Source organism: Ochlerotatus camptorhynchus, unplaced genomic scaffold (genome assembly GCF_037179485.1).
Source record: "Ochlerotatus camptorhynchus isolate MF236.1 unplaced genomic scaffold, CSIRO-AGI_Acam_v1.1 ptg000510l, whole genome shotgun sequence".
Taxonomy (NCBI): Eukaryota; Metazoa; Arthropoda; class Insecta; order Diptera; family Culicidae; genus Ochlerotatus; species Ochlerotatus camptorhynchus.
Genome location: NW_027040994.1, coordinates 930,540 through 951,890, shown reverse-complemented (window position 1 = coordinate 951,890; position 21,351 = coordinate 930,540). Strand labels below are relative to the sequence as shown.

General features: G+C 37.5%; 2 protein-coding genes across 2 annotated transcripts in view; one reads left to right on the top strand and one right to left on the bottom strand.

Moving 5' to 3' along the window:
- Positions 1-516: 516 nt before the first annotated feature.
- LOC135712874 (fibroblast growth factor receptor 4-like) overlaps positions 517-21,351 on the bottom strand; it is a 90,456-nt gene continuing 69,621 nt past the window's right edge. Inside the window, exons 3-5 of the mRNA XM_065235958.1 lie at positions 9,419-9,600; positions 1,962-2,160; positions 517-1,871 (exon numbers count right to left, since the gene is read on the bottom strand). Of these exons, the coding sequence (XP_065092030.1) occupies positions 1,562-1,871; positions 1,962-2,160; positions 9,419-9,600 (691 nt within the window). The 3' untranslated portion in view covers positions 517-1,561. The remainder of the gene's footprint in view (positions 1,872-1,961; positions 2,161-9,418; positions 9,601-21,351) is intronic.
- Positions 2,349-21,351, top strand: part of LOC135712869 (acetylcholinesterase) — a 273,865-nt gene continuing 254,862 nt past the window's right edge. The window contains exon 1 of the mRNA XM_065235954.1: positions 2,349-2,450. The gene's annotated coding sequence lies outside the window, so the exon portion shown is untranslated. The remainder of the gene's footprint in view (positions 2,451-21,351) is intronic.

Genomic DNA, 21,351 nt, shown 5'->3' with positions numbered 1-21,351 from the left:
CTGGGTTTGGGGAAAACGTTTAGTTCATGAAAACAGTGATAAAAATATCGCGCATTTTTCAAAAGTTTTTTGATTTAAAATTGGAAAAGTTTTTATTTCAGCAGATTCGTTAAGTAATATTCTATGGATTGGTGTATTTCTATTTTAATTTCAACTATAAATGAAAAACTTACAAGCGTTCAAAACCTAACACCCACACATATTTTTTTGATTTGTACCCCAGTATAGTCGACAAAGACTTAGTTCTACGTCAAAAGATGGAGATTTCAATCGAAATCTTTGATAAATGAAAATAATAACCAATGGGAACTACAACATAATTTTACTTACTAGCATTAGGTGGCAGTTTTGAGATTAGATAATGGAAAAGTGGCAGCTGAAACTTGTTATGAAATAGGCAATGCCTGACTATTGAAAAACGTTTAACCTGTGGAGAAAAAATTGGACAGGATTCGAAGGGCTACGTCATTTGTAAACTTGGGAAGATTTCTTTCAACATTCAAACACCATTGGGGCTTAGCCTTTATGGGAATTGTAATTCTACAACATGTTTTTTTTTTCTCAAATGTATTGTTTCACAGGTATTTCAAAACAACATCCTGTTGTTAGGTTATTTTCATTACAAATGATAGCGTTTAAATTTACAGCAGAAGTACGCATATCCTTCACTGCTAGTACATACATGAATATATCAATATCGGTTGATTGTATGACACAGAAATGGTATTACCACCTAAATTATACGTACTGAGGATGAAGAAACGTTACGTTGCGTTACATTAGATTCAAACTAGGTTTGAAAGGAAAAGGAATGATCGAGAAGAACGTAAACGGTCACCAATTTGTGCTTCCTGTCACTGGTACAATCTAGGGATTCAAATTTCGGGCGCATTTGAACAAACTCTGACAACACGCTTGAATCATATGAATACTATAAGTCAAAAAGTTTTATTTTTATTGCTTTTAGCTAACCGACGCTTTAGTCAACTTAACAACAATAAAACATACGGTTTAGTTATCGGAAAGCCAACATTGATTTTCGCTCATTTGTAATCACCATTGTTTGACGTTTAACGTGTATACCAGTAGTTTCAATTTGTATATGTTTTATTTTCTTCTGTGTAATAGATTATTAAGCTCGGATCAGACGATCTCTTCAAGTGACTATTTGTCACTGAATCGTTTACTCGAATGCATATTTGTACCGTTGCTTAAATGAACTTATACATCTAACGGTAGCAGCATGTACAGAAAAATAGACCTCTACAAAATCACAAAAGTCAGTCTCTTAAATGGATTTCCAAACACGGATCCACCCACTTTCGCTTCGGTCACAAAACAGCGGAATATCGAGTTAAACGATTCACCTTTGGGCTGTACTGAAAATATTTACATTGTCTAACTAAACGAAACGAAAAATTTAAGCTTAATTTTGGACCTTAACACTAATGAGGATTATTGAACAAATAAATTACAATTGCAGCTCATAGCTCTAATCGGGAGTAATAAATTAATTTCGAAAAGGAGAATGTCCTTAAATTCTAAACACAGCAACAAATGTCTACACATTCTCGTTATTTGCGATAAACTGTGCCGAACAGCGATTGTCATTATGATCCTTTCGAATATTTGTCCTACAGATTAACAACAAGAATACTAAGAGCACGATCGCCACAGACACAAAGGTTATCATTATTCGGAACTCAAACTCCGATTCTGCGACGGCGGTCACCTGAGCCGGTGAAAGTTCCATGCTCAGCTCCAGTGGTCGCTCGAGATTTCCGGACGTTATTTGGCAACGATATCGACCGTAGTGATGCTGCTGAATTTTCGGTATTGACAGATAGGAACCAACAATCTGACCGTCCTCCCTACGGTAGTTGAAAAAGAATGTTATCAGTTAGTCAGCTGTTCATAGACACGAAACTGTGCCAATGAATAAATGTGCAGTACACACGCACCTCGTCACGTTCAACTGATTCGCATCCATTATGGAAGCTGGTTTGTCGTCGAACATCTGCGTCCACACGATTTTATTGGTTGCATCCGGTAGATCGAGCTTTCCCACAAACGCCTCGCAGTAGAATCGTGCCGTCTCGCCCAGGTTGATGATCACATCTTTCGGTTTGAACGTCGGCAGCGGGTAGTCTGGTTTGTCTTCTGCGGAGAGGAGATAATTGTGGAAAGGTCAACGAAAGTGATCAGTTATCAGAGCGCGGGCAAGAATGGTGGAAGTGAAGCCGGTGTTGGTCTAATAATTGTGTTATTGCGCCGAATTAGTGGTTATGAGGTAGTGCTTCGTTTGGGTGGAAAGTGTGAGCTGAAAGAAATTCATAGCGACGAAATAGTGGCGGAGGCGTAGGAAACGGTAGTGCCGGTTTGATCAAAGGTATAAAACCGTCCCAAATTGAATCAACGCAAAATAACGACTGCCTTCATTGCAGAGAAAGGTAAGTGGTTCAAGGGGAGGCAATGCGCCAATGTTGTTTATTTTTAACTCAAATCAATGAGATTAAATGTTCTATGGAGCAACAAGTTGAGATAGGAAGTGATAAAATTACCTCCCTAAAGTTGAGCTTGACTTTTGGCTGTTAATGGACAAGGTTATCGTGCAATATTGTTCCGGTTGAGTTGTTCTACTGTGGTTCAACGGGATAAAAAAAAAACACACACCAGTAAATATAACGTGGCTAAGGTGAGCACCATTGCAGAAGAGGACAAGAGCACCACTTCAAACTGTTACATTCATCTGAAACATAGTTAATTTATATAATTTATATAGTTAACATAAGCTTAATTGATCAGGCCACAAAAAGAAGTTTTGTCCATTACATTTCCAACGTTCAGAATCCTAATGGCCTAGCTGTGATGATCGATTCTCTTCATCGATTTTCTCTTTGAGTTGCTGTTTTAAAGTTATATGTATTTTCAATCTAATGATAACATGTTTGGATTAGCTTGTACCAATAGAAAGTGACTAATTTTATTATCAGAGAAATAACAATTACCTTATATTATATTTAAAAGAGAGCCATGCTTTGACTTTATTTTATAAATATATGTAGGGGAAAAGTATTTATTTTCAACTGAGTTTCACGTTGTCTTAAAAAATCAGATTTTAAGTTGAGCTAACATTGCTGATTCTGATCATATTCATCTGGGTGCACATAAATTTTTTCTCAGAAATCCATCCAGAACGGAATAACAAAACAATTTCAGAATTCAATTAAATTGTCTGGACGTATAAAGGGTGTATTCAATAAAAATGGCACACACATGTATTCTCACCAAAATTAAACCAATTATCGGATTTTCTTGAAATTTTCAGCGACTGAAAAATTACTAATGAGTTATGATTAACAAAATTTGTTTTATTAAATTTCGTCTCCCATCCCGAATGCTTTCACCTTTCACTCCACCCATCAAATTGTATACAACCGAATTTCCCAGTGTTTTGTTGTTTTTACCCAAATTTTCTTCAACTCTAGCTCTGTTTTAATAGTTTTGGGATGTTTGCAAAGATCCGTTTTCATATTTTCCAGAATTTCTCATTTGGGTGAAGTTCCTGTGAATTTGGCACAAAATTGACTCCGTTGGTTCGGTACCAGTTGTTGATCCTTTGTGCTTCCTTATGAGACGCTTCTTAAGGCACTCTTCCGTGTAAATCGCACCGTTGATTGTTCCGGAAGTGATGACGGGAGCGCTTATTTCACCACATCCGCAAATCGGAACTTCTTTGCAAATGTTGATAATATCTTCTTTCGAACATCCTCCGGAACATTGAACTTAGATTTGGCAACGACATATTCTTGCACAGGAAATTGACGAAAGTCGCCCATGACGTAAGTTTCGTCATCCATCACGATGCAACACGATTTGGTGAGCAACTTCGTGTTAAGTTTCCAGGCGCGAGTTTTCGCAGTGATGTTTTGCTTTTCATGTCGGTTTGGGGCTTTTTGCACCTTGTTAACATGTAACCCAGCACGCTTCATGGTTTCCTACACAAAACCGGCTGACACGTTGAACTTTTTAGTGACATCTCGAATTGACATGTTTGGATGGTTCTTGAACTGTTGCACCACTTTCCTGGCCATTTTACTGTTGGACCACTTTTATGACAAATCCCTTCCTTCCTTCGCGCACTCAGACGCTCCTTGAAGGTTCTTATCGCACGAAACACAGTTGTATTTGCAAATCCAATTTTTTTTAGCGATCCATCAGAGGGACACATCTGGATTTTGATTGTAACTGCACAAAAATTTTCACGGACAATTTCTTGTTTCGACAACTTGACTGGAACTACTGCATGAATAACTATGAAACTTGACAGATGTAAACAATACACTATGAATAAGATTTACTCAAATTTTCAGGCTTTTTACTCATACGGTTCAAAAGTTACAGAAGATTTTCTGTGTGCCATTTCTATCGAATACATCCTTTAAGAATTTTGATTTTGATTTTGCGAGACAGAAAAGAAAATTTTAACAGAAGCATTTTTTTAGAAGATTCTAAAATAAGCTTCATTTTGAAGCTCTGCTTCTGACTAAGAAAAACAAGAACAAGACAGTAAATCTGAGTTGCTACACAATAAAGGTGAAAGGGGAAGTCATTAATTTTCAAAAATTGAAAAGCAGGTTTTCATTCAAAACCAAATTTGCCAAAAGTTCATACATCTATTGAAGTGCTGTAGGTAGAGCCGGAGCTATCGGTCGAGAGTGTTAGCTCTGGGTCTGGTGCGTGGCCAAATTTAATTCTCTTCAGGTCCCGTGGCGATAGCTTCCCGAGCAAAGTCCAGCATCAAAATGATATCAACATCAAACTGAAATCATAATTTGTTTATCAGTTTACGCAATTGACAGATTTGATACCATATTTTGTTTTCATTCCCTTAATTGCTCTCAATTTTGATAGTTTAACCGTTAAAACGACCAAAACGACAACAACCTGAGTAATCATTATCAGCAAAATCACAACATCAAATTTAGATTTCATTTTGATCTCAGACTTGGCTCGGGTTGATACCACATTCCCTTTTGTTTCCCTGGCCTTGATCGTTTGTGATGTGTTGTTTGGTGGAGGCGGTGTGATATGTCAACATTTGTTTACGCGGTAGTGTGACGTGTGTGTGCTTAAGAAGCATGGAGCGGTCGCGTTTGGTCATGCAGTGTTTGGGCTTGTCTCTTGGCTGGTTGAAGCAAGTGATAGTGATGAGGGAGCCGGCTGGGAAAAAAATGTTTATTAATTTATTTGATAAGGCTCAAACGAATTAACTTTACAAAGCCGAAGATTCTTGGTCACTATACAATACATCTTTAAACTATAGTCAAAAGGTACAACACAATAAGCACTTTATCTTCCGTTATCCAAAAAGCCTCCTCCAGGAGCCGCTTCCAGTGGTTTCATTGTATGACAGTTACGCCAACAGGGGTCAGAGCGCTTCCATTGCAGCAATGGACGCAAAACGTGGTCAGCACTCACACACTCATCATTAAACGGTTGCTTTCCAAAGTCGACGACACATCGACCGAAAGAACTGCTGATCAAGAACAATGAGGAGGACCACACAATGGCTGCTGCCGAGTAAACAGCCGATCACGTAACACACATCGAGAGTGGTCTGCTTCTGTCGACAGCCGAGTGAACACTGATCTAATAGGGATTTATCCGATGTGTTTTAGAAGCGCGGTGGTGGCATTTTTTTTAGTTTTGTGTACCATGCGCGATCATTTGGTTTGATTGAATAAGTGTTTGCAGATGTTTTATCTTGTGTTACTGAAGTACTTAGTGTGCTCTCACTTCCCTTTGTTACCCGGTATGACCACGACTACGCTGATTTATTGTTCGGGTTTTGCGATGATGGGATCATGCTTGGCCTTTGGCTGATCGGAGTGTCTGGCGATGCGGGTTGTCGTCTCTTTTGTTCTCATGCTTTTCTTGCGACGTTAAACTCAATGTTACATGAGCGCAGCGGGAGAGTCGAGGAGGCAACATGTTCGCATTGACCGATCTGTTCTTCATGACATTGTTTATTTTTTTTCCATTCTGAATACCAATGCTACTGAGGCACAGTGGTCGAAGCCAGGAGAAAACTTCTATAAATTATAATTTTTATTTTTTTATTTTTTTTTATAGGTTTCTCACATATTAAATAACGTTTTCTCACATTTTCGCGATAAGATTTCGATTTTTGACAACAACTAAGTCAACTGATTTTGATGATTTGTATGTTCAAAAACCAAACAGTTAAGGCTTACTTGCAATACCTGTTATACAATCAATTTTGAACCAATTTTATCACAACAGGTTTAATTTTGAAGGGGAGTAAAAAGCTAATATTCTCATGTAAATTTTTTCGCCTGAGTTGCTCTTAACAATGAAAACATGTTCATGGTATATGTTTAGTGGTATTAAAAATCAATAATCAGTTCGAAAAGGTCAGATGTATTCTACCACCGGACTTTCGATATCATCCATCGAGAACACAACTTAATCTTAAACGAGGTGCTGGCAGGATAATTTCCTTCTGTATTCGTTGATGGAGTGATCGTGCTGGTCAAAAATAAAGGCGAAGATGAACCGCTCGCTCCTACAGACCTAGGGGAAGGTGAGGCATAGTGAACAGGTGGGGCATAGAGAGCTTCTTGTGCTTTAACCTTGGATTTATTATGGTTCGAAACAAATAAATTGGTCATGTCGGAAAAACTCAAAAACTCAAATCTGCCCTTTTGTGGCTTATCGGCTGCATCTCTTAGAATGGAGCTAAAAACGTGGGAATCCTCAAAAGTGGAGGAAAGCTGGAAGAACACTTCCATTGCTAGGCAGTCGAAGCGATTCATTTATCCAAACATTTATGTGATCCACAAAATCCTGGAACTTTCTAAGAAAGATCTTAGCATGTATACAGGTCTTATAACAGGTCATTGTCCGAGTCGTTATCACTTGAAGCTGGTTGGAAAACTTCAAGATGATGTATGTCGCTTCTGTGGCATAGAAAAGGAAGACTTGGAACATTTGCTATGCCACTGTCCGGCAATTTTCAATAAAAAGGCGTAAGTTTGTCGACAAGGGACTGATAGAACCCTTTGAGATTTGGAGAACAACTCCCAGTACTGCAGTGCACTTTATTCGAAGTGTAATGCCTTGCTGGGATAATGCTTTTAGACAAACAATGGCGATCACTCTTAATAATAGTGATACGGCATCTTTTTTTTTTTTTTTCCTTTTGGTTTGTTTTTTCCGTCGATCTTGTTTTCCGTGCTGAGCACCAATGCTACCGACGTGCCAGGAAGGCAGCTCCCACACCTGGACCCTACCTATCGACCCATCAACTCATGAACCGGGGACCAACGGCTTTACTTCCCATCCGAAGGAAGACGTGATCAGAGATGTTATGCCTCAGAACATCCCGGCGGCGCCGACTGGGATTGAACCCAGGCCTGCTGGGGTGAAAGGTAATCACGCTTACCACTACACCACCGGCGCCGTTAATACGGCATCTTGAACAAGCTAAAATAAAGAGGGAATATATCACAATAGATCAAAAAAAAATGGTCGCAGTGATGAAAACACCTGACAAGGATTAAAAAAAAATTAGAGATCCGCCTCCTAAAATATACTTTGATAATTTAAACTGAAAGTATATAAAAATTTGGGGCTGTTCATTAACTACGTAGACAGTTTAGTAGAGGGGAGGGGGTTGGCAAGTATCCACGGCCCATAAAAATTAAAAAAAAATGTGTATGGACAATTTTCTATGCAGGGGGAGAGAGGGCAAGAATTTAAAAAAAAAACTATCTACATAGTTAATGAACAGCCCCTTACTTTAGAAAACATTTGAAATTTCAGAAAACCGTTGGAGCTTTGCTGAGATATGACTGTTTGAATTTGGGGTCAAATTGGTACAGACACCGTAAGTTTTTTATTTTTTTCGTACAGACGAAGGGTTAAGCTTCACTGACACTCTTATAAATTTCCTTTTATTCCTCAGATCGTTTGTAAAGTTCCTACAATTGATATGAAGTTAATGGGACTCTACTTAACATCTCTTACATTTCATAAAGTTTAATACAAACTTGAAATAAATAATTTATTTATTTTTTTCCATAATATGGCACTTTAAATTTTTTCCATATCTTGATCTTGTACTTGAAATAAGAAACATCAAGGCATTGAATATTTAGGGATAATCGACTTACTAAAAATCAGTAAATGTTAAACTTCAAAATTTAATGAGTTTTTACAATCAGCAGTTTCTTTAAAACGGATTGTCATATCCTAAACACGATTATGTTTAGTTTCGTTTTTTTAGTGTTATCAAAAATATTATATTTTTAACGCATTAAAAAAACAAAACCTTTCTTATTGTTAACCTCTATTAAAGTTCTGGAAAGCTCAGGCAATTTTATGTGTGTCTTCTCATGTCTCATAAAAAAAATTATAGAGAGTAATCGCGCACGGGCAGAACTTCCCTACGTTGTGTGATTAATAGATAGTGAAAATAAAACACGGTTGCTTATTGAGCCAACCAGCCATGGATGAACGAACTATTGAATTTATTTACAATCTTACAACAGAACAGTAGGCATGATAACACTACGCTAGCGGCATGTGATGAACTAGCCTACGGCTAAAAATCACAAAAAATAAAGAAAAAAAAAAAAAAAAACGCTAGCGGCACTTGTGTGTTGATATGAGTATTTGGGTAGGGTAGTTGCACACGTTTTGTACAAACAGAACGTAAATGTTTTCCAGCAAAAAGTTTGAATAAATTGATTTCTAAAGATTGATTGCATTCTTTTAGAATATATTAATTGTGAAGTAAAACACCTCGATGTAAATCAGAATAGAAATATCACGTAACAGCGCAATAAATAATTTATTAGAATTTTATTGGTTTTAGTGCTTAGTAGCCAATTACTACCCACGGCCACCCACAACCACAGTGCTGCACTCGTGAGATTTTCCAGGTATTTTTTTTTTGTTTCGTTTTTTATAATCTTAAAGCCGTGGCGCATCCAAGGTAAACATATTTTTATTGGTTTTAGCGCTAAGTAGTAAATGACCAAAGGACACGACCACTCACAACCACAGCACAGATACGATTTTCCCGTTCAAAAGATTATTTCACTTTCCGTAATCGTTAGTGTTTGGCGTTTCCCATGTGGCATACTTTGGTAAGATTAAATGTAGGGTGTTTCCCAGGAAATTTGATTTTTTTAAATTTACTTCTAAGAATTCGTTGAGTACTCGTTGCCACTCACAAAAACAGCACTGGTTTTAGCCACTTATGCTCAATTTACCTTCATAAATCATTTAAAAGAACTGCACTGAATGAAGTCGCCACTCTTATCACCTTAAACCACCATAAGTAGATTAGGTTCTCTTATCACCAAATAAACGTCCGTCATGGGCTTACCTTGCATTCGTAGCTCAATGTCGTGCCGAATAATGCTGGTGTCGTTCCGCAGTACGCATGAGTAGTTGCCAATATCCGTTTCCGATATCCGATGAGTGTAGATGGTTTGGTTGGCCGCCTCCGGGTACACAATTAGTGACGATATATCACCTCCCCATGGGTATGGTTGGCCGTTTTTGAACCTGCAATCGAACAGAAATACACGTACGGTGTTAATTAACAATTGCTCTTAATTGCATCGATTACACACAGCACTCCCGTCGTCATCGTCGTCGAACTAAAATGATCGCAGCTTTCCAGGGAAACCTGGTTCACATGGTGACTAGAGCAAAAAAAAATTAGCTCATCGCTGATAAGTGCCCCTCCTCTATTAAAGCACACCTACCGGTTTCACCTCAGGTGCATAGTGAGTCAAGCAACTTTCCATATATGCGTTTGTAAAATGTGCGCTTATTGTAGCGGAAAGATTTAAAAGATTACTTCATTTACACCTTTCGCTCGCCAACGGGGCAAAGCATAAAGAAAGACGACGAATCTTCCCAATACGGCTAGAGAAGTCAGCATTCCAAATATGCTTGAGGTGTGACTTAAATGGCTGGTCACTGCTTTAAAGACACCGCGCGGACTATTACGTCTTTTTACGTTTTAGCGGTCCCATTTCCATTATACTTAGTCGCTGTTTAACAATGTTTTAGCAATTAATATGATTCCTGGAAATATTACTCAGTGCGCTGAGCATATGCGCTTTCTGCCTTTCCTTTGGCGGTAGGTCAAGGTGTGCTCCAATAGCATACATAGGTGACATTCATGGCAACTGAAAAAATATCTTATTTCATTTAAAATTTATGCGAATTTAGCTGCTCTGAGTTTGACATATACATATATATTTAAACACAAAATTTAGTCATAACAGACGTGAAATTCAGCTCTATCAAACGTACTTTTCGTCGGGTAACAAACTTTTCAGCCTTGAAGCATTTAATTTTATTTAACATGTTTGTCTACGTCTCATCCTATACGTCAAAGATGGATTCCGTGACATCAAATGAACTTTTTCTTAGTGTGTAGCTATTAATACTAACAGTGTTCTAAGAAATTCTAAGAACAGTACCTTATATCCCAAGCAGCACACTCCATGGAAATAAGTTGCTGCAACTTGATTGTGACTGGAATAAGTTGCCCACAAGTAACCACAATTGCTTAGCGACAAGCGTGCTGCTACGGATTTCATGCAGCTCTTATTAGTATTTGAAAGCTATTACGTGAAGAAACAAATTAATTAATTTTACCAAAAGTTGATGATCTACGATTTTTGGAAATATTAAAGTTTCCATTGTTCGAGTATCGTGTATCGAGACGAAACTTTCACCACTGAAACACGTGTACTTTCTAAACAAATCACTGTCAAAACATTCCAAATCCGACCACATGATGCATATATGTCATATGCACGTCATATGTCATATAGGTTTACATTAAAAATCGTGTAAAGCTATGAGACATTTCATGGAATATTTGAAATATTGTATGAAAATGGACATTTTTGTGTGCAACATTGCTTGAAAGTTGCTATTTTGCTTGAAAAGGAATACAAGTTTACCCACATGGATGTTTACATTACCAGTAATATTTCGATTTTATTTCTGTGTAGTGATGTAAACAATTTTTTGAGAAAAACTCCGCCAAATAAAAAAAAAAACAAAAGCCACGAGCAAACATAATCTAAACATATTTAAACAATTTAACCTAGTGATTGTTTGGTTGGTTTTCATAGATAGTGCCATTCCCAAGTAACCATAGGCACGTTATTTCGCCTTTTTGGCTATATACGTGCCTCATCAGAACTTGCAAACACTGGTATAGCCGTTGTTCAGCTGTATATAGCCAAAAAGGCGAAATAACGTGCCTATGGTTACTTGGGTTAACGTCAGTCTAAATTCAGGACCTTTAAAATGTTCTGAGTTTCATTGAAGTTTTATTAAGATTCCAAGATGATCCGATAGCCTCACGAAAGTCCCAAAGATTTCAGGGCAATTCACTTCAGTAAAGATCAACGAGCTTGAGTACAGTTCCATTAACTTCAGGAAAACTGCTACATTTTTTTCAGTGAACTTCAAGGCAGTTATGAAAACTTCACGGCAGGTATATTTACAGATTTCAGGAAAATAACCGGAACCTTCATAATGTTCCAATAATTTAAGGAACTTCAGGAAAGTTTAGTGATCTTAAAAAAAAAACTTCAAGAGACAACCCTATGGGGTTGTACGCAATGGTGCCATAGGACTACGTGGTCTTATATAATAAATCTTATTTGTTAACTGCAGCAGGAGCTTGTGTTTTCTGCAGGAATAGGAATTTGAGCGGGGTTCTCTCTGTTTATGCTCTTTAGTATGACGCGATTGACATAGATGGCCCACAGCGACTCACGAAGAGCTACTGATTCCGATCAATAGCTGTGTGGCTTCTTCCTCCTTCTATGGATGGTCATGCTTGCAGGCAGCCTTTCTTTGTGTACTAGAGAACACCACCACTCACCACGCAGTGATTGAATAAACACCGTTTGGTGAGACTGGATGGAATTCAACTTTAAAATCTGTGTCAGGGAAATCACTTTTCACAGGCAATCGATGATTATTTTAATTATCATAGCAACAATTGCACATTCATAAAATTTTCAATAGTGATATTTTGAAAAATGATAAAACCTTAACTTTGACAGATGCGTAGGAATATTTTTGATCGATTGGTGATAAAATTATTGAAATTGGTCCAGGGACAGCTGAGTTATTAACGTTCAAAATCTTTCATAATTTTGTTACATGTTCCATTTTCGGTTTTCACAAAGTGTACCCCCATATAGAAATCACAGACGTAGTCCTACGTCAAAAGTTTTAAAAGCTCTACAGAAGATCCAAGATATTCACGGAAGTCCATAGAAATTCAAGCAAATTTAAGGATCTTTTGGGCAGTTCCATTAATTTCAGGGCATTTCTTGGAACATGATCATTAGAATTGCGAGAAGTTCAGGAAAGATAAGAGCGCCTCATCACAGTCCCATTATTTTCATAAAACAAATAGGAACTTTAAAACGTTCCGAGGAATGAGAATTGCACAGAATTTCAATAAACCAACTATGGGAACATAAGGAAAGTTCCGAAAAGTTTAGGAAAATTTTGGGCCTGTCAGGGAAGCACCAAGAGTTCTCAGGTGGGTCCATTAGCTTCAGGAAAACTACAGGATCTTTTAAGAAAATCTGAGAATTTTTGAAGGGTGGGTCCAATAAGTTCAGGGATATTCTAGAAACATCAGGAAAGTCCAGACATTCTGGTAAGTTTAAAGATCAGTAAGTTATATAAAGTTTTGTAAAATTTCGAATGAAGGTCCGAGAATTTCAAGAAAGTCCAGATAACCCCACAAGCTTAAGAAAATATCAGAAATATGACGGAATCTTCACAGTTGTTCAAAGTAGGATTCGATTATCGGTCTTGTCATGGAAATCTTGTTGGAATTTTTTTCGACTGCCTTGGGCAAAGCGTATCATTGTACTTGCTGCACAATATACGAATTCATGCATTGGCTGGCATATAATGCCAGTGTTAATATGTGTGGATGTGCATCTAGAACTGTTGTTGTTGTTTATATTGAAAAGGGTCTCTGGAAAAAAGCGCATCTAGAACACTAAGTTGAGAGCTGGCAAAACTCTCGCTACAAAAGCGTGAGAAGCCTAGAAGAAGAAAACCAATAACTTCAGGAGATCTGAGAGAACTTCAGGGAAACTCTGAAAGAATCAGGACAGTTAAATTGATTCAATGAAAATTGCTGGAACTTTAATGAAAACTTTAGCAAAGTTCCGAGAGGTTCATGAAAAATTTGGAAACGTTAGGGGTGTTACATTTTAAGGAGAGTTCCGTGTTTCTAATAGCAGATTCCATTAATATCAAGAAAACTGCGAGAGTTCTTAAAAAATTCAGTAATTTAAAAGAATATCATAGATCTTAAGGTAGTTTAATTATACTCAGCGAAGTTCCGAGTACTTTTCAGAAAAATTTCTGCATCATAAGAAAATTTAGGAAACTTCAGGAAAGTCCATAGAAGTTCGGAGAAGATTTGGGGAAATTTACGTGAGCTTCATCAAACTTTTCGAAACTTCAGGAAAATGGAAATTCACTTAAGTTCAAAAGAATACTGGGAACTTTTATAAAACAATCAACATTTTTGGAGGAATCTAGAGAACTTAAAAGAAATTCAGAGATCTTTCAGGCAGTTTGAACAATATCAGGAAAACGCATAAAATATCAGGAAAGTTTAAACTTCTGAGGAAGTTCTAAGATGATAATGAATTGGACCTAAATAGTATTGGTGCGATTTGCGTGTGTTAGTGAGATGAAATTTTTTGTTAGCTGTGAGAAATTTTTTGTTTGCTGTAAGAACTGTCATTCTAAAGAAAAAATAAACAACAAAACGAAAACAAACCCTACGCTTGCACGATAACAGTCAAATACCCTTTTATGAGTAAAAGTTAACCCAATTTTAATAAAAGTGGCTTTATTCATTAATGCGTAAATTATTTAACAACAATGAGTTTCTGCTAACAGTAGCTAACAGCTACTACGCAATTGGTATAATAAGTTACTCATTAATTAGTAGTGCCACTTTTATTGACAATGGGTTCACTTTTACTCATAAATGGATGTTTGATTCTTACCGTGCACATGACAGTATACGCTAGTGTGTGTAAAATAATATTATTAGTGTAGTGTTCGTTAAATCCTGCTTGGAGAACTCAATAGGTTTTTTTAGAGAGAAAAAATGGAGTGTGTTCGATTAACCGTTGATAACGGGATCGAATCCTGTCGGAACCGGTACGAAAGTGAAGTGTTACTAACGGTGCAGTGGGACGTGTTGAAATTCGCCTGGAAAGTGCCCGATCCGAGCCGAAAATCATGATTGAACCCTTCCTGGGAGGTCATTTCATTTCAATGGCTTCTTTGCTGTCGTTTTCCTGTTGATGTTTCTTGCGGGACCGTCGTTGGCGGCTATTTGGCACCAATACCACACACCTAGAAATAACTAATTTTACACGTGATGGAATCCAACTTTGACATAAAAGATGAGAGGTAAACTAACATGTCTTGTAATATTAAGCGCTCCAAGACTGAAAAGTTTGTTGCTGGAGTATCGAACGATTTTGGATACGGTTGTGCGTTAAGTTTGTTCTCTGTTTTGTGCGTGTATTCGCTTTCATAGTTTTCGGCTGCATTTGCCGGATTAGCGCTAGCATTCTGCCTCCCGGACGGTTATACGTGTGTGAGTGGTGGTTTTCTCGCTTTCCGAGAAGTTTTAGAATCGAGAAAGAAAACATGATTCATCATGTTTGCAAAATTGCAAGCATCAGAAGATTTGGCGCTGCGTGGTTTGATTGTTTCTCCCGGAACAGAAATTTGTGGCATTGCGAGTGAAAATTTTAATTTCTGTTCATTTACGCGGTGATGAGAACGGCGCTTATCTATTGTTAGGGTTTTGCGATGTGCATTGCTTTTGTGCACGGAGTGACTTGAAAAAGAAAAGTGAAGAAAAGTGATATTTGGTTGTTGTGTGGTTGGAGTGGAGGGAAAAATGTGCGTGGAAGCATAGGGAATGCGCTCTCGGGTGAAGTGATTTGGTGAGTAGGTTCCAGTTGAAGATTGTTGACAAGTGTATTTGTGGTGATGCAAATTATGGCTTAGATGACGCATGGCTTCAAACATTTTGTGTATCCAAATAAAACATATTACATACTAAATACGCACAGGGCATCGTCTGCTGACCATTGCCGCGGGTATATCGTGGGAGTCCCAGGTACCCGGTTCAAGCTTTAGTTGGCGGCAGTGGCTCTTCTTGACCTTCTATCCCCTGAGTAGTTAGTGTGAATAAGGGCGTCTATGTGATGTTTTTCTGTACCTGTTGTGGACATTTAATGCATCCTGTTTCCTTAACTTGTTGAGGACACCCTGTCTTGCCTCAAAATTTACCCTTTTTGAAGTACTAGTCTTCACAACATAAAGGGCACCATTACCGAGCATGAGATTTGATCAAATTATTCGCAGTTCTACTTGTCCAACGCCCCCGGCTGGGTGAGGGATAGAGGATGGCACACACACACACACACACATACAAGACTGAAAAGTTTGTTGCTCGATGATTGAGCTATATTTTGCGTCTGTTATTACTCAAATTTATGTCAAAATTGACGCTCGTATATGTCACTCTCAGAGCATCTAAATTTGCATGATTTTTTCTAAGTGTGCATCGTACAGGGTCGGTTCAGCATGACACCAACACCATAATCGGTCGGAGGAGTGTTTTGTTATGAAAACAAAACGAGAGTGAGCATTCATAAGGGCCAATATCGCATTATGCTTAAACGGAGAAAAAACGAGTTTGAAATTTCGATGGAGATTTTTCAATTATAAATTCAGTGTAATAGTGATTTATTTCCATTAATGGTTTCTAAATGATGCGATTGAACTAAGAAATCACTATTAATTAAACTTCGGGATTTATTCGGATCTTTCAAAATAATAATAAAAAAAAAATTATGCGTCAGGACAGGCATTTCGCCTCTACTTTTCACCTGTTTGTTTTCATCTTCTTTCGCCTATTTTCCATGAAACTTTGTAAATATCGCCGTTTTGCTCATGTACCGTAGTTTGCTCACCAAAAGCCTCTAAATTTTAGAAAAATCCATTTGGTTTGAAGCTTTACGTTTGTTAACCAAAGAATAAGTGTGCATTTAATTGGTATCATTAAAGGATATTTACAAAAGCTAAAAAAAACCCATTGGTCCACTGCATGGAGAAGCAGGGCGTATTCGACACACCTATTAAGAAATTCAAAACAATGTGACATTCACCGTTTTGTTTTTGATTGAATCCAAACGGAGAAAAGTGTTTTCTATAAACTTCTACCCTTATAATGAAGCAATTGCATCGTCCTATAGTGTGGTAGCAATAACGCTTTTGAACGCTCACCTTCGAAATGATCTTTCTCAGTTGATAAACAGAAAGTTCTAATGTTTTGTAAACATGTTATTATGAAGTGCAGTCTGAAGTCTAAGAGGCAGTGTTCTTATCGCTTCAGGGTTTTTTTTCGAATGAACAAGTGCAAAGTTTTTGCTGAAGGGTAAAATTAATCAAGTGCTTCGCAGTAGAAATCACGCTGAAAATAGTGCTAGAATTGAGTGGAAAAGAGGTGCAATTATTCTGACTAGTGCATGGCCTCGATGCTCCGGTGTAAGAGAAGTTCCGTGAGAATCCGGGTAGGTTCGAAAACTTCAAAGTAGTTCCATTTAGTCCTGGAAAATCATAGGAACTTTTAGAAGTTCTGAAGACTTCATGAAAGATTATAAATGAAGAGAGAAAACAACCAAGAATTAATCGTTTGAGGCATACTGAAGCATTATGAAGGTGATTTGTTTCACTATGGGAAATCATCAGAGTTGCAGATAAAATCAACCCTTTGCAACCTCCCAGAGTAATTCCCATAATTCGTATCGAAATGAGCTTAAATATTGGGAGAATTACGAGGATCTGATTTTGAAATCGATTGAGCTTGGTGTAGCAAAATCGATATATTTAATGATAATATCAAAACACTCATCATGCATTCTGATTACAATCTTAGTGTTCCATAAAACCAATGATGAATGATGAAACATTGAAGTTGATCAAAACCACAATTTCATGCAACGGGTCCAAACAAATTTCCCATCATTTGTTTTGCTCCATAAAACCCCAGGCATGTGATAACATTGTCTCATTCCATTCCAATTTATATGTTATCCCGTAAAAATCATGTTGCAACATTGTATCTCTCATTCACGCAGTCAAAGATGTCCTCTAAATGCCTACAATTTCCACCGTCAACCACTCCTGCTCAGGTAAGCTGAAACGAGTGCACCACTTTTGTACCCACAACGTACAAGTATCACAAATGTTTTGCCAATACTCCAACACCAGCCGACATGCGATAAGAATCAAGACGGAAAGGGAGGCAGATGTCAACGAGCCAGCCACTACCGTAGTCGGGGAAGCCTTTCAAAAGTGTCTGCCATCGGTAATGGTGCAGTTTGGAGTGTACAACACTATCGAATTTCTCTTTGCCGCCTTTCTCGTAATTTTTCGTAGAATTGCACGGTTGCAGAAACTGACGTTGCAAAACAAACCAATGAAAAAAACTGACCAATTCTTCACCGGGAGGCACTACTAAAGGGTACTATCATTCCTACCGTACGATGAGGCGAGATTGTGAGGGGTGGTTAATGAAACGCATACCATTTTGTAAATCTGATTGCTTTAGAATTTGGTGGATTGCAGCGCAGACTCGTTCAATGTTACGGTGAAGCAACTATCTCGAATGTGGGGCGTCATATGGCCAAGCTGACTGGGATCGATCTAGAGGCCGCAGCGTTCCATGTTTTATGCCAGATTGAATTTCACTCTCACACTTCCATCATCGCCGTCATCATCGGTTGCGGTTAGCGCACTGTGTAAGGTATTTTCCATACCACCTCTGTATCTCGCCGAACCGTGTTTGGTATGACATGGAAAAAACAAGCAAACGAAACGGCTCAACAAACCATGCCGCCTTCACCTGGATGAACGGTAGAGTTGAGTTAATGAATTCTAGGAGAAGGTGTAATCCTATCCAGGCACTTCCTGGGCCGGATAACTTCGTCAATTGGCGGGTTAGCGAAGGGGTGCTCCGATTGTGCCAATATGCCGCAACATACAATGCATCGGTCGGATAATGTCGCTGGGATGGGAGCAGATCTCTTCAGTTATTTCACTAGACTTTTGCTAGTTGAAAGAATTTTAATTGACATGCCTTTTAACTGAAAGAAATTGAGCGTACACCTGAATAGACATTTTTTTAGATACACTGTGACTAGATAGATTTTTGAAATGTTGGCTGGCGGATGAACAACTATTTATTGACTTATCGGTATAGTTACTTTTGCAGAGCCTGTATGAAGTTTGAGTAGTTCTAGAAAAATACTCAATTTTCAACTTTGTTCGTAGTGGAACCAGCATTTGAAAAATCTTTATCGTACGTCAATCTATCCAGCGGGACAAACATCGTGACTGGTTTTTGATTGCTCGGAAAAGTTTAGCTCGATTTCTTGTAAAATAAAAACATTATACACTGGAGTCGCTTTTTACGCGGTTTTATTTTACACGGTTTTTTTTACGCGGTTGTTTTTTTACGCGGATTTTGGAATTTACCCGGTTTTTGTTACGCGGATTTCGGAATTTACGCGGGTTTTTTTAAGCGGATTTTGGTATTTTTTACGCGGATTTCAGAATTTACGCGGTCTATCGTTATACACTAGAGTCGCGTTTTACGCGGTTTTTTTTACACGGTCTTTTTTTACGCGGATTTCGGAATTTACGCGGTTTTTTTTTACGCGGATTCCGGAATTTACGCGGTTTTTTTCACGCGGGACGTATCACCTGCGTAAAAAGCGACTCTAGTGTACTTAAGTGTATTCTATGTCAATCTATCCAGCACGACACTTTTCACAAAAGTTTCGAAAATTATCATGTGTACAGGTTGAACGTAGCTCAAGTTTAAATGGATGAAGTGGATGATTTTCTGAGGAAAATCTAATTTTTATGATTATTTTCGAAAATACGTAGATAGGTGAAAATTTCGGGGACTGCTGGGGATTAGTTCTCCTCAAAATATTCTAACAAGTTCGAAAAGAAACTTGCTTGGGTGAAGGTTGAACGGACCTCAAGTTATTTTGTCAGTGACCATTTCCATGTTAAGGTGGTCCAAAAAATCATAACTACTAAGCCGATTTCAAAGATCCAAATATAAAATAAAAGGTAATTAAAAAAAAAAAACAAAGATATAAAAAAATTGTGATTTTGTATTGAAAAACATTGATTGTTTTCATTTTTATGGTTTTCATGGTTTGTGGGCGAAGGGTGCATTATGTTTTTAAATTTTTCCTTGAAAATAAGATTTGATTACACAACATATCAAAAAATCAGCCATGAGTTTTTTTTTTTTTGTTTTTGAGTTATATATATATATATTTTAAAGTTATCAAGTGTTGGGTTTTTGCTCAAAACTCCTCTAAAAAATACTTAGCTATGTATCAACGAAGTTATACTTAGCTATGTATCATAGGAGAAGCATGGTAGTCTAGTCGCATAGGGGTTAGCTCAGTCGGTAAAGGCACAGCTACAAAGCAAAACCATGCTGGAGGTGGCCGGGCTCGATTCCCTAGGTATTTTTCGGGTGGAAAATTGCTTGACTTCCCTGGGTACTTGCCACACAACCATACAAATGCAAAAATGGTACCGGCATCGAAAGCTCTCAATTAATTACTGTGAAAGTGCGTCTAGAACACTAAGTTGAGAGCACGCTAATATGCGATAAGCAATAAGGATGAAATTCGAAGAAGATGATGAAGAAGAAGAGATTCTGATCCTGCTACCTTCTGAAGAATAATTATGTTGGAATCATTTAAGTGGGTTTCAAAAGTCGAAGGACAAAAATTCGAAAGGACGAAAGGTCGAAAGGACAAAAGGTCGGAAGGACAAAACGTCGAAGAGAAAAAATGTCAAAGGGAAAAAAATCCAATTTAACTGTGATGCACAAAAGGTCAACTTAACAAAAGGTTGAATGAACTAAAGATCGAAATAGAAATTGGTTGGGGGTTATCGCTTCGTTCGAATTGATCTTAGATGAATAAAAGGTTAAATTGTAAAAAAGTTTGAATAGCCAAAAGGTCAAATAAACAAAACGTAAAAATGCACAAAAGGTCGAATGAACAAAAGGTCGAATTGAAAAAAGGATGAATTAACAACAGGTCGAATGGACAAAAGGTCAAATTACAAAAGTTCGAAATGGACAACAGGTCGAATGAACGAAAGGTCCAACTGTATAAACGGGTCAAATTGTTGGAAGATAAAATGGGTGAGTGACTCTCATATATTTATCTTTCTTTAAATCATGAGCAATTTTTTGGAAAATTAAGATAACAAATAGTTGCTGTGCGTGTCACGGCAATATAACTGCCTTTCTCTAGAATATATTCCGTCTTTAAATCATGAGCAGGTCTTTGGAAGTATTTGCATAATTTTTTTTTTGATCCTTTAAACTCTGAGTGAATATTTTCTAAACATTATTTAGTCCTTCTAGGTTCCATTGGAGCTTTTGTCCCTCTTAGTTCAATTCGACCAAGTCCATTCGACTTTTTATCTTTAGACTTTTTTTTTCATAGATTCATGTAAATGACATTGAATAGAAAGACCACTGATGTTACATTCCTAGGATTGAAAATTTATTCCATTTTTTTTTCAAACCAAAAGATCGATAAGAGATTAAAATATTCTAATCTGCATTAGAATTAAAATAATAAGGTATGTAAAAATCAATAATTAAATGGAAAAAGTGCTCGACCTTAGTTAAAACATTTAAAATATAACTCAAAATTAAAAAAAAGAAAGTTGATTGACAACTTTTTGAATTTTTCTTTTAAAAATACACACTTTTCAGATCCATATCTCCAACGATTTTCGTCTGGTTCAAAGGAATTGTATAGGCCAGAACTGCATACCTGAGCATTATTATTGGCTAATTTTGGTTTAACGGCTTAAAAACTCTGACAGGAGCCAGTTTGCCTATCAATGGATAGGTAGCTGCCGCTTGTCAAAGTTCATGAAATGTAATGGTGCCCGATGACCAGATGATGCTGATCAGTGTTTTATTTGTGTTTCCTACTAGCTAGCTACTCAAAATACCGATTGAGCGTAGATGTTTTATCGATATCGGCTTGAAAGATATCGGATATCGTATCGATAAATATGACCCGATAGTATCGATGATGATCATGATGATGATGATTCCACCTCTTACCCCTACAAAGGTTTGAGCTGGAC